Source organism: Alosa sapidissima, chromosome 18, assembly GCF_018492685.1.
Source record: "Alosa sapidissima isolate fAloSap1 chromosome 18, fAloSap1.pri, whole genome shotgun sequence".
In the NCBI taxonomy this organism is placed as follows: Eukaryota; Metazoa; Chordata; class Actinopteri; order Clupeiformes; family Clupeidae; genus Alosa; species Alosa sapidissima.
In genome coordinates this window covers 1,016,768-1,030,000 of record NC_055974.1, presented here as the reverse complement: position 1 = coordinate 1,030,000, position 13,233 = coordinate 1,016,768, and the positions used below count along the sequence as shown (strand labels likewise).

General features: G+C 42.6%; 1 protein-coding gene across 1 annotated transcript in view; it reads right to left on the bottom strand.

The window, feature by feature from the left end:
• The window catches only part of coro2ab (coronin 2Ab), a 14,326-nt gene extending 3,638 nt beyond the window's left edge, over positions 1–10,688 (bottom strand). Inside the window, exons 1-7 of the mRNA XM_042070471.1 lie at positions 10,488–10,688; positions 7,807–7,923; positions 7,344–7,493; positions 6,596–6,775; positions 6,119–6,235; positions 5,761–5,865; positions 5,493–5,589 (exon numbers count right to left, since the gene is read on the bottom strand). Coding sequence (XP_041926405.1) covers positions 5,493–5,589; positions 5,761–5,865; positions 6,119–6,235; positions 6,596–6,775; positions 7,344–7,493; positions 7,807–7,923; positions 10,488–10,688 — 967 coding nt within the window. The remainder of the gene's footprint in view (positions 1–5,492; positions 5,590–5,760; positions 5,866–6,118; positions 6,236–6,595; positions 6,776–7,343; positions 7,494–7,806; positions 7,924–10,487) is intronic.
• Between the last annotated feature and the right edge of the window lie 2,545 nt (positions 10,689–13,233).

Genomic DNA, 13,233 nt, shown 5'->3' with positions numbered 1-13,233 from the left:
ACTTCATCATGTCCCCATGCCTACATTTTTGTGAGTAGCATAGAGATCGTTAAAAACAATAAAGTATGGCTCTCCGTTTGGGACATCGAAAACTTATATTTTTAATAGACTACCGTCGAAGATGCTGACTTGCAAAAGCCTCAGGATAACACGTTATCTCCACTTGATCAAAGTGGGGAATGAAATAAAAGTTTGATAACCACTGGCTTAACAAGTTACCTGCAGTCCAGAACACAGAATCTATTGCAATAATCGGCGATGATATCGGCAAATGTTTGTTTTCCAAAGTAATAATTTCACTTCACCATGCACCTTCGACAATACCTGGCCTACCTGGTATCATTACAAACATTATTATGTGTCCTAAAACTGGCATATTTTATGGCATTGTGTCATGTAAGTTCGTTGCAAAATCTGGAGAAATGTGTGAGGTGGTCAGCGGGGGACAATTGAGACACACATTGGATTGTGTTATTACTTGAACATTCCACACTATCCACAGCTGTGGTAGGCCTATCAGGGGCAGGAGGATTACTGTCAGCGCAGGCTTTATATAAAATTCTTCAACAGAAGGCCTCGAATGTTGTCTTGTTTGTGGAGCGCTTTGCTTCGCTTCTGTAATTTCGGCTTCATTGAAAATGAGGGCTTCCCTCAATGACCCTCCGAGAATAAATAAAGGTTGAATGAATGAATGGTTTGCGCAGCCTACAGTAAATAACAGACCCGCCAGAATGTGCGTTATGATGCTTTTTTACGAGCAAGATGTTTTTGGTACCCTACGCACACTGCATGTTCTTAAATAACAATGATCATCAGTAATATTCGACCATTAATTTGGGTAAATGGGCAAGCGTGACCACCTTGATTGGCTGATTGGCTGATGATTGTAACGTGGGCATGATTCCAAAGATCTCCCTTACGATGATGAGTGACAGGTCTCAGAATGCGTGCGCTACACAAGGACGGAAGATGATGAATAACTGGGGCCGTAGGCTATTCACAAAGGCTTTTATCTTACTACTAGGAGTAGGCTACTCCTAAATCGCACTTAAAGATTTTAGATTGGAGTTTTCTCTTAAAAGTTATTCACAAAGCCTTTCAGACAACTCCTAAACTAGGAGTGAGTCTTCGTGGCTATGGATGACGTCATTACTCATGCACGAGCTTGACTGAAGTGATCACCTTGATTGGCTGACGATTGTAACGCGGGAATTCCAAACACCTCTCTTCCGATGATGACTGACAGGTGACAGGTCGGAGAATGCGTGCGCTACACAAGTAGTGCGAAGGACGGAGGATGATTAATAACTGAATAAAAAGGCCTAGCCTAAATGAATAAAGAGTAAGGCAAAACAAATAGCTTAGTAGCCTAATGAAACATAGGCCTATATGGATTGATGCAGTAGCCTACCTTTGCAACATTCTTAAATTAATCTGTCACCATATCCCTAGGCTACGTTTGCAAAGAGGAGAACATTTTAATTTGATTCACAATGAAACGTTACATTTCATTTACATGTTAACAATGAGTAGTTTGTGTTGTTGTTGGTGGCGTTATTGCATCCCTTTTATGAATGCAAAATTGTTCCCTCGCGATTGGAAGCTCCTGTTGCGCATAGGCTATTTCAAAACATCGCAACGTAAAATGCCACAAAAAAGCTGTTTATGAATAGGTCTTAGTGAGTTAGGAGTCCTCTCGACTTAAGCTGTCCCAGACTTAGGTGCTACTTTTAGGTCTAAAATGCTTCGTGAATTACTTTTTGTGAAAAAATCCTAAAGTCCTAAAGTTAGGAGTGACACGCCCATTATTTTTAGGAGTTGCTCCTAAATTCGCCAGTTAGGAGCTACTTTTAGCCTTAAAATTCTTTGTGAATATGGCCCCTGAATAAAAAGGCCTAGCCTAAATGAATCAAGGCAAAACAAATAGCCTAGTAGCCCAATGAAACATACGGATTGATGTAGTATCTTGTAACATTATTAAATTATTCTGTTACTATGCCTACGTTTGCAAAAGAGAACATTTTAATTTGATTCACAATAATGTTACATTTAATTTACATGTTGACAATGATTAGCCTAGTTTTGGTTGTTGTTGGCGGCGTTATTGCATGTTAGTTATACAATGCAAAATTGCTTCCTCGCGATTGGAAGCTCCTGTAGCTGCATAGGATTTCAAAACCGCAGGTTTGTGAATAGGTCTGTGAGTAAGGAGTCCTCTTGACTTCTTTTAAGCTGTCAGAGGTGGGAAGGTGTGATTTTTTGGGGGAAGGGCCGGATTAACTGGGCACAATTGTCTGATGGCCCCCCTTCCCCCCAGCCAACGTGAATCGGGTGGTTAGTTAATAGGCCTATCGTGAAGATTTTTCCTGCCATCTAAGGCACGAGCGCATCTGTGAGGCCAAGCCTCACCAAGTAGCTCGTTTGTTTACAACTAACATTCCATTTAATTAAACTGCTTTATAGGCTATGCCGAAATAGTTTTCAACATTTTGAATATTAGTGTCGGGTGAATTGAAATGTTCTCAAAGTAGCCTTATGGCTGAAAGCTGCTTGGGCCCCCCCCGTCAAGCAATATAACCATACAAACGCGCTTCCTGCACTCATTGTTTCAAAATGAGTAATTTTGGCTTTGTCAGAACTGAAAAGCTGTGGACGGCACGGCACGGTATGCCCAATGAAAATAAATTAACGCAACGCAACACAACACTGACCCCGCTTCTCTCTCGTCAGTCACTGACATGAACGAAACACAGAACCCGCTTCTCTCACGGCAGTCACTGACAGTAACCTAGAATAAATGCATGGGGAAAAACACTTCCCCATGACAAAGACATCGTAAAACACTGAAAGTTAATATTTTGTCACTAGCAACATTCATCTGTCCTTTGTCAAATGTATTATGTTCCAAGTACCCTATGCGTAATTCTGCTTCATAAAGTTGAACAAATACATTTGCTTATTTCACAGAAAAATATAAATAGCCAGTCTACAGTGCAGAGTTGGTAAGTTATGGTAGGCCAACTTGCAGTGAACATACAAAGAGGGGAAATTATTTCTCTTGCAGCTGAGTAGCCTCAGGTGCGCACGTAGACATAAGGCCTAACATGCAAGCGCCAATGAATCGTGCTCTCACGACAATCGCGCCGTTAAACTTAAATAGGTTTATCACTCTAAGTTCGCCTTCAAGCAAGGAAAACGATGATTTGAAGACATCTGTTTCGTTGGAAGGGCAAGGGGTAGCAACAGGGCAACACAGAGACAGGCCCGATGGCAGGGCTGTTATGAGAGTATTCAAATATGGGATATTCTACGGGAAAACATTAAAACGACAAGACAGCGGGGAAAGTTAAAATACGTGATAAACACGGAAAAAGTTGGCATGCATTGTTTCGGTCCCCGTGCACAGGGATTATTTGTCATACTATTAATCACATATGATTATTTGTGAAATTGTGCAAACAGGCGCAACACATTTGAAAAGGAAGGACTGGTAGCATGCAAGCTCACGGGAAAGATTGATTTAAGAATGTTATCAAAAAGTGTGTGGCTGTGGCGCGGGCGGAAGACAATTGGCAGGGGAGGGTCATGTCTTTTTTTAACAATTCTGTCGGAGGGTCATTGAACAATTTCTAGCAGGCAAGAGAGGGTCATGCAACTTCCAACTGAAGCACTCAAAATTCCTCCGGTGGCCCCTTCAATAAATAACGATCAGTCCCTAGATTGCTGCTGGGCTATATGTCTTGGTTCTGTTAACAACTTATTGTCAAACGCATAGCCTATCTCGCGGTTGCATCCTTTACAAACAAACATGCAATGTGAACGTCTGGGATTGGGGAGAGCACTAAATGCTCTACTGAATAAGCACGAAGTCAAACCTTTAAATGAAAAACACTCTTTAATAATCCAAAAAAATAAACCGCTAATGAAGTAAACTTGTGACCATCAAAAATCGTTTATCGCTCGTAACTCCGTGATACCAGGACGTAACAGGAAGGCATTTGGCTGAGCAACGGAGGTTAATATGCTCCATGTTTTGTCCAAATGATGACTGTCTATCATCGTTGCACTCGGAGAAAACCGGAATGTTTCATTCGTCCCCGTTTCAATCGTCCCGGTTGTACCTACTCAAAACGCAGATAGAACCTTATTATTCTAAGGTAGCGAAATAGCGTTCAGCATGATTCATGCCCAATTAATTCCCCCTGTTAAAGTGTTCGCCTTTGTAGTTTGGTTTCGTGATAGCCTATGATAAACGGCTTATGGGCAAATATGTGAAAACGTTAAAATACAGTAGGCGATAAACCCGGAAAAAGTTGACAGTGATTTTTTCATAATCACTTTGGAGGGTCATAGAAAAATGTATTGCTGGCGAGGGAGGGTCACGTCTTTTTGGACTAATGCTCCCCAAACTCCTCCGGTAGCCCCTTAAATAGCCTAAATAACGAACAGTCCCTAATGAAGTAAACTTGTGACCATCAAAAATCGTTTATCGCCTGTAGGCCTAACTCCGTGATAACAGGACGTAACAGGAAGGCATTTGGCTGAGCAACGGAGGTTAATACTCTATATTTTGTCCAAATGATGTCTGTCTATCATCGTTGCACTCGGAGAAAACCAGAATGTTTAATTTGTCCTGCGTCTCTACGGCTGCAAACGGGATTCACTCGCAGTTAACCAAATATTTCTTTATTAGGGCAAGGCATATTTCTGGCTATTATATTATTTCTAAACCAGTCTGCTGAAGTCTGTAGTGAAGTCTGTGTAGGGTTTTCCAGGCTCCATTTCTTTTTACGAGACACCCTGCTCACTTGAGCCATCTACCGGTTGTTTGGGTTGTTGCAGCGTCTCACTGGAAAAATATAAATTAAAGTCGCGTGATACCGCGTGATCCCACGCGCGGACCGCGAGTGAAGCTGGCCAATTCGAAGCACTGCCCACTGTATATGTTAGTTTAAACACTCGAACTTTTTAGCTAGCTGACAGGCGAACTGCTAGTATGGTCGGACATTGGATTGCATTGTAAACCTAGCTAGACAGCTAGGCTACATGCTGCAACACAGGTATGAAATATATTATGTCTTATTGACCTTGTTGTTTCTATAAACATGAATTTTTGTTTATAGGCAACATCAACTTAGTCGAGACGTTTGAACTAGCTGATTAGCCTAATTAGCTCGCTTGCCACCACTGGCTAGACACTGAAGTCAAAAGGTTAGCGGTTTGGCCGTCACGCCTCGTCACGTCACGTGTTTCGCTGTGTGGAAACCCACCATTAGGATTAGGGTTAGGGGTTAGTGTTAGGGGTTAGGGTTAGGGGTTAATGTTAGGTGCCTTGAAGGTGATGGTGGCAGCGCTGCCTTGAAGTCGACAGGGGCCCAAAAGACCATCAAGCTAAAAACATTACATCATGGAGTTTATTTTTTGACTTAAAAATGTTTTTGAAGTCTGTGTGTGTGTGTGTGTGTGTGTGTGTGTGTGTGTGTGTGTGTTACCCAAGCTTCTCTGTGGTAGTGGTGATCTGTACTCAGCCAAGTAGTGCAGGTAAGGCTTGACAGAGCTAAGGTCAAAGAAGCGGGTATTCCCATCACCCTACAACCACACACACACACACACACACACACACACACACAAAGACACGTTAAAAACATGTCCCATGCATACATTTTTAAGTGTCACACAGATCTCTCAGATGCATCCACACATTGACTGTATTTCTGCATGTGTGTGTGTGTACAGGTGTGTGTGTGTGTGTCTGTGTACCTTTCCGGCCAAGAAGATCATGTGTGTATCAGGGTCAAAGAAGGGGAAGAGAACTCCAGACTCTCCATCTAAATCCTCCTCCCACAATGGTGCAGTAAGATCCTCCTACACACACATACACTAATACTTACTTATACTTACTTATACACACCAAGGTTGGGAATAAACTTTTAGAAAGCTACCAGCAGCTAGTCAGATTCACCAGCCAGCAATAGTAAATCACTATATTGTGTCTAAAATCTACCAGCCACTTTCACTTCATTTGTGTGTGTGTGTGTGTGTGTGTGTGTGTGTGCGTGCGTGTGTGCGTGTGTGCGTGCGTGTGTACAACATGTAATGTGTAGCATATAGCCTGTACTGAGTCCCAGACAGCGATCTGTCTCTGGTTCCAGTAGGAGGCTCCAGTGGTCACCAGCAGCTGCAGCTCAGATGCAAACACCACCTTACAGGGCCGGTGGGAACACACACTCGAACGCTGCATGTGTGTGTGTGTGTGTGTGTGTGTGTGTGTGTGTGTGTGTGTGTGTGTGTGTGAAGGGTGTGGTGGGGATGGAAAAAGAGAAAAATAATGGATTAATAAAGGTGTAAATGGATTAGAAGAGAATAGAGTAAAAAACAAGATATTTCCAGTCTGTTGTTCTTTTTGAACAAAAGTAGCCATTAAGTATAAATAATCAAATTATCCATATAGGATAATGACTTAATTGGTCAGACATAGACTACTAAGAAGACTGCACTATCTGTCTGTAACATTATCTGTTACTCTAATCTGTGTGTGTGTGTGTGTGTGTGTGTGTGTGTGTGTGTGTGTGTGTGTGTGTGTGTGTGTGTGTACCTGCAGCACTTGTCCGCTGAGTGTGTGTATGATACGAATGGTCCTGTCTCTGCAGGTGGTGGCCATTCTGCTGCCGTCTGTGTTGAAGCTGAGGCAGAGCACTAGGTCTGAGTGGACCCCAATCACACGGACCGGCCGCCGACACACACACCCTGCCCCGTCCAGCCGCCATATCAGAACCTACACACACACACACACACACACACACACACACACACACACATACACACACACAAACAAGGAGAAAATTAGGGTGCATTCACACTAGACCATTTGGTCCGGACCCGAGTTCGTTTGGGCCGATGGTTCGGTGACATTTTTGCTAATGTGAACAAAATCTACCAAACCCGGGTGCAGACCAGGGTCCGCTAGATAACAGTGGTCTGGGGTACAGTTCGTTAGAACTTCGGTGCAGATTGAATGCTACAGTATCTGTTCCAAAACCAGGCATTGCCAAGGGATATTGGTAAAAAGAAGCTGGTGTTTATGACATAAACGGACCCAGGTCCACAAACAAAAATGCAATATGAACAGAGACCAGCTGGGTCAGGGCTAGGGTGGAGTAATCACACTCGGGTACGGTCCAGTTAAACGGACACAGTGTGGATGCACCCTTAATGACTCATAATGACGTGAGCCCTATTGTGTGAAGAAAGACTAAATCTTGTGATCATTTCCACACTGTATGCACTACAGCTGCTCTATATGAGTCTTCAGACATGTGACAGAGAAGAAAGCCCGGGTTTACCTTGTAGTCATAGGCTGAGCTGAGCAGGATGTCTTTGGCAATTGGGTGCCACTCGATAAGCCCCACCCGACGGGTGTGTCCTCGCAGGTCCTTCACGGGCCTGACAATGTTCTCTCTTAAACCCTGAGGTGGGATGTTCCATACCTTTACCTTTAGCACACACACATAGAGAGAGAAGGAGAGAGAGAGATGTTAATATGGTCATGGTCTCTATGGTCTTTGTTCATATTCTGAGGTAGTGAAGCACTACCAATATACTGTAAGCCATATCCTACCTAAAGCACATCAAATACATACAAAGCTTATACTATGTACATACAAGAATGCATAGGGTGCAGTGTGCAGTGCTTAAATGTCTGTAAGTGTGTGCTGTGTAGCATAAGGTGTATGTGTGTTATATGTAGGCTAAGTATAGTGTATAGGAATGTGTATTTTGTATCCTCTCTACTGTGTGTGTGTGTACCGTGCAGTCTTCTGAGCAGGAGGCAATGCGCAGGTCACTGAATGGGTCCCACCTCACATCTAACACTCGGCCATGGTGACCACACACACGGCTGTGCTGGGGGTCCACTCGTCCTCTCTTCAGGAGAGAGAGAGAGAGAGAGAGAGAGAGAGAGAGAGAGAGAGAGAGAGAGAGAGAGAGAGAGAGAGGCAGAGAGAGAGAGAGAGAGATAGAGAGAAAGAAGGCACGACGGACATTTTATTCCATTAAAAAATCAACTATTTAAATCAGTAATTGAACCAATTGATATACATTACTGTGTGCAGTATGGGGTCCACTTACAAATTGCGATTTCTCAAAATGGGAAAAAACACCCAGTTGAAGTCTTACATACAGAATTTTGCAAAACATCCTTAAGGCACACAGAAACACACACAATGAATGCAGGGCAGAATTTGGACAGCACCCTCTAATTTTAAATCTAAAAAAGAGAGCCCTAACATTTTGGAAGCACATCCAAACAAGTGACCCCAATTCACTACATCATAAAAGCTCTCAAAAGCCAATAGAATAACAGAATTGACTAATATCACACCCACTAATCTGACTAATCTGAACCACCAAGACAAAATTCGACTATCAGAGAAAATCCACCCTACCAAAATTACATACACTGAGAAAGAATATATATTATATATTGGAACCAAGTCACCATAACCCAACACAAACTCGAATGCTATTTGGCCCTTAACCATGACTACAAATTAGCCCCTTATCTTGAAACACTACAAGACCAAAGTGCTTGACAATGTACAGACTCAGTGAGCACAACCTGGCCATAGAACATAGAAGGCGAAAGCAGACCTGAGAAGCCAGGCTGGGCCCTCACTGTACCCAGAGTGCTGTAGAAACAGAGCTACAGTACATCTTCTCACTCATCATTGTATGAGTTATCTGAGAGAGAGAGAGAGAGAGAGAGAGAGAGAGAGAGAGAGAGAGAGAGAGAGAGAGAGAGAGAGAGAGAGAGTTGTGTATACACAAAATGTCTATTTTAATGGCAATGGCCACATTATATAGGACAGAAGAGCATAAGCATCACCACAACTCATGTTAGGTGGTACCTCTGTCTACCACTGAAAGGCTGATAAAGGTGTTGCGTGTTTTGTGTGTGTGTGTGTGTGTGTGTGTGTGTGTGTGTGTGTGTGTGTGTTACATGATGTGGAGTACAGGAACCCATATAAAAAGCAGATGTCCTGCTCTATATTTTTATTAATTTATTATATTTTTATACATCAGTTGGCTGATTAGAACTGTGGTTAAAGCGGATGTGCTGTGTGTGTGTGTGTGCGTGTGTGTGCGTGTGTGCGCGTGTGTGTGTGTGTGTGTGTGTGTGTGTGTGGCTTGTGGGTTTGTGTGATCCCACAGAGCACAGATGTGAGTGTTAGTGGGCAAGAGTTCTTCTGCTTTCCATCGAGATTCCAGAATAGAGAGAGAAAGGAAAGGAAATAGAATTGGTGTCTTAAATGATCTCATCACCATCCTGTTCCATTTCAGGATGTCAAGTGCAGTGCCTTATAGATAGTGTAACAGATCTTAGTTTGCATACAGAACACAGTCTGTGCTACTGAACACATTCATTTAGAACAAAACCATGTAATACCATAAAGTCCTTTGTCCACCATGAACAGCATTAGGATTCTGCCTATGAAACCCTGGAGACAGCATATTATTCCATCTTCAGACAACAAAATGGTTGATTCATGTGGTGCAGTGAATTGATTTCTGTTTTTCATTTTGTGGACAAATAGCTGAATTCTGTCCATTTAACCGATATCCTGAGCCAATATGTATACTATACTTACTCTACCAATTAATATTAATTTAGTTCAGGCCTACTATATTAGAGAGTGGAAAAGTTATGTGCTACAAAGTTGTGTGAGCTGCATATAAGCATAGGTCATTTCAGCATCAGCACATAAGCATAGATCATTTCATAAGGCATTAATAGCTGTATCTGTAGCAGCACAGAATGCAGCACACAGGAAATAAGGTCTGTTGCACTTGATGACCAATGGTTCTACTGCATATTTTCAGTTGGAAATTTCAGAAAATAACAATGTGGTTTGTTTGTGTGTGTGTGTGTGTGTGTGTGTGTGTGTGTGTGTGTGTGTGTGTGTGTGTGTGTGTGTGTGTGTGTGTGTGTGTGTGTTTGTATGTGTGTGTGTGTGTATGTGTGCACATATTTTCAAGTTAGCAATGGATAGACTTCTCTGCTTTATACTAGACTTCCCTGTTTTGAGCAAGAGAGTGAGTGGTTTAGTTTGTCTGATTGTGTGTGATTGTGTGTGTGTGTGTGTGTGTGTGTGTGTGTGTGTGCCTGGTGATGACTGAGGTCATAGGTCTTGGTTATGGGCATGGGCTTGGCTTACATGAGGATCAACAGAAAACCAAACTGCAAGAGAAGACAGAGGGAAGAGTGCCCTTCCTCTGTATGAATATGATCCCATCCTCAGACAGCAGGCTTGTGCAGGGGGTTGGAAATACACATCTGTGTGTGTGTGTGTGTGTGTGTGTGTGTGTGTTTGTCGTTAGTAGGGTGTGGGTGTGATCGTGAGTATGAGTATGTGACTATGGTGTGATGTGTACTGTATGTGGTGTGTGTGAGTATGAGTGTGAGCATGCCAATGTGAGTGTCATCTCACGTGATAGATGGAGATGACTAGGAAGGCCCCGCCACCAGCACATTCTGTCACCACGGCGATGAAACGGGGATTGACGGCACAGAAGGCGTTGTCATGGACACTGCGTGTGATTGGCAGGCCAGTGTAGTGGTTCTCACGAGAGGCGGGCTTTGCAAACACATGACGGAATTTTGAGCTGTGATAGGGCGGCTGCCATGACATCTGTCCAACAAATGAGAAGAGAATGGGACATTATGGAAATATGGAAGGCCTTTCTCTCTTTCTCTCATACACACACACAGTCAGTGCATGAACATCCACAGATTCACTTTGTCACTAACCTAATCTTTCCAGGCCACTTGGAGAATACACCTGTCCTGTCCTGTCATCTTGTTAGTACTAATTCTCAACATACTCAAAAAAGAAAACAGTCGCCAGATGAGTGTGTCTAACGGTTTCTTTCAGCTCACTTTTCACTGCAATGACAAAGTGACTGGGTCTGGTTCTACTAGACTAGTCTCCAAATCAACAATCCCACAATGCAGTGCAGTCCCATTTCTCCCTAAATGACTGCTTTAGGGTATAGATAGACTTTAACTATCATTTAGCGGTGATTGTGGTATTCTGTGATGTCAGCCATGGATCTGATGTCATCCCTGTGGCCGATTTATTGATTGCAACTTCATTCTTCACAGTTCTTGTGTTGATACCAGACAGACGAGCCTTCACCTAAAGCTCTCGCGCTTTGTGTACAAGCACAATGGCTGTCCTACTGAATCATTTAAGAGCCACTAATGTGCTGAATTATTCAGCCTACTCAAATATTCTGTTACCTGATGAGCCATCATGACACTTGCCTTTTCACCTTCACATGCACTCAAAGGCATGAGCTATGACAACACACCGGTGAGAGTACAACACACACGTGCACACATCTCACGTACAACACAATGTAGAAGAGCACACATGCGCGCACACACACACACACACGCACACACACACACGCACATACACACGCACACACAAACACTTCATTAGAATACATATGTAGCATGCTTTCTAGGATTTCCTTATTTCACAATGCAACACATATGAGATGTCTGTAAATAAACACAAACAGTTATTTTTTACCATAAATGATCAAAACTAAACACATTTCACTGAATGGTAAATGGCTGTAGATGAATACTACAGTGGGATAGTTTAAGTTAGTTAGTTAGTTTATTCGAGTAGACAAGACGCGTACAGATTCTGTGTTGTCACAGCATGTGAGCATGTGACAGTTGCTAAAGCTTGCTAAAGCTTTCATGAGCAATTTCTCACATCACAAAATACCTCCTATAGATATTGATAGTGTGCTTCGCAACATATCACAACATTGTAAAACAAACGCATATACACATAATACACATATATTCTTACCTTAGGGGTGATCTTGGCTGTGACCAGAAGCACACACACACACATATACACACATGACCACTGCCTCAAGAGATGAATGAATTCTCACTGCCTTGCAACATGACTCTGTGTGTGTGTGTGTGTGTGTGTTTTGAATGGTGATCAAGATATCAAGGGTCAAGTGTGTGTGTGTGTGTGTGTGTGTGTGTGTGTGTGTGTGTGTGTGTCTTTCTTTCATTCATAGCTTATGCCAGTGAAGTGTGTTGAGAGAGAGAGAGAGATAAAGAGAGAGAATGCTAAATTCTACAAATCAGGATACAATGAACAGTTAAAAAATGATTTATGTTTCAAAAATATTCTATGATGCATCTATGATGAGTGAATATCTTCCAATACATTACACGCGTTACCAAAGAATCTAAACAATGAATCATCCTGTGCAATGCACTCAGTTATAGTATTGTACAGAGAGTTTTTGTGTGACAGCTATCTTCAGCAAGAATATCAGCAGAGTCTTCTGAAAGTCTCTGGTTCAGTTGTATTGCTGACAATGCTGTTCTAAAGGGGGAAAAAAACTTGTACATGACACACAACAACATAGAAGGCTTGCAAGACAGCACTGTACGTGTCAGAGTAGAAGCCAATCAGTCCAGGCTGTCTGATTTTTTCCCCCCTAATGGTGGCTCTGCATCATTTGCAAATATTTTAATATATTCTACACGTTGAAATGGGTTGTGAAAACACACGCGCAAGGACGCACACACGCTTGCACGCACGCACACACACACACGCACACACACACACACATAAACACACACATTGGGCTGTATTTTAGACACCAGCGCATGGCGTAAAGATCGTTTTCCAGCCGTGCAAAGTTTAATTCGGTATTTTGCACGTTTATTTTTTAAACATTGCGCCCAGGGGTGTGGCAATTAACAACCTAGGGAGGGGCCTGGCGCGTTGTCTAAAAATCGCTATCATACACCACCTAAACCTGGTCAGAAGTCAATGGCGAGTTGTTCATATGCTATTTTAAGAGCGCATGTCAACAGTCATATTGACAGACCACGCACCATCCTTCTATCATTCATGAACGCACACCAGCGCACGTCCATGCAAAGCATTACAAATTGCACGATTACAATGGGAAACATAATTAGAATAAAGATATTACGAAATACTATACATCTCATGATGAGTAGGTGTTCACCGTCATGTGCAAATTGGTAATGACGGTTAAAAGTGATTAGGGGAGAGGCGAGAGACACGTATGGAGCACAGCTAAAGACGCACTGTCACAAGATATAAGCAACTCCTCTGCAGGATAAATGTTGTTTTATTCAGTCATTTGAGCAATATTAGG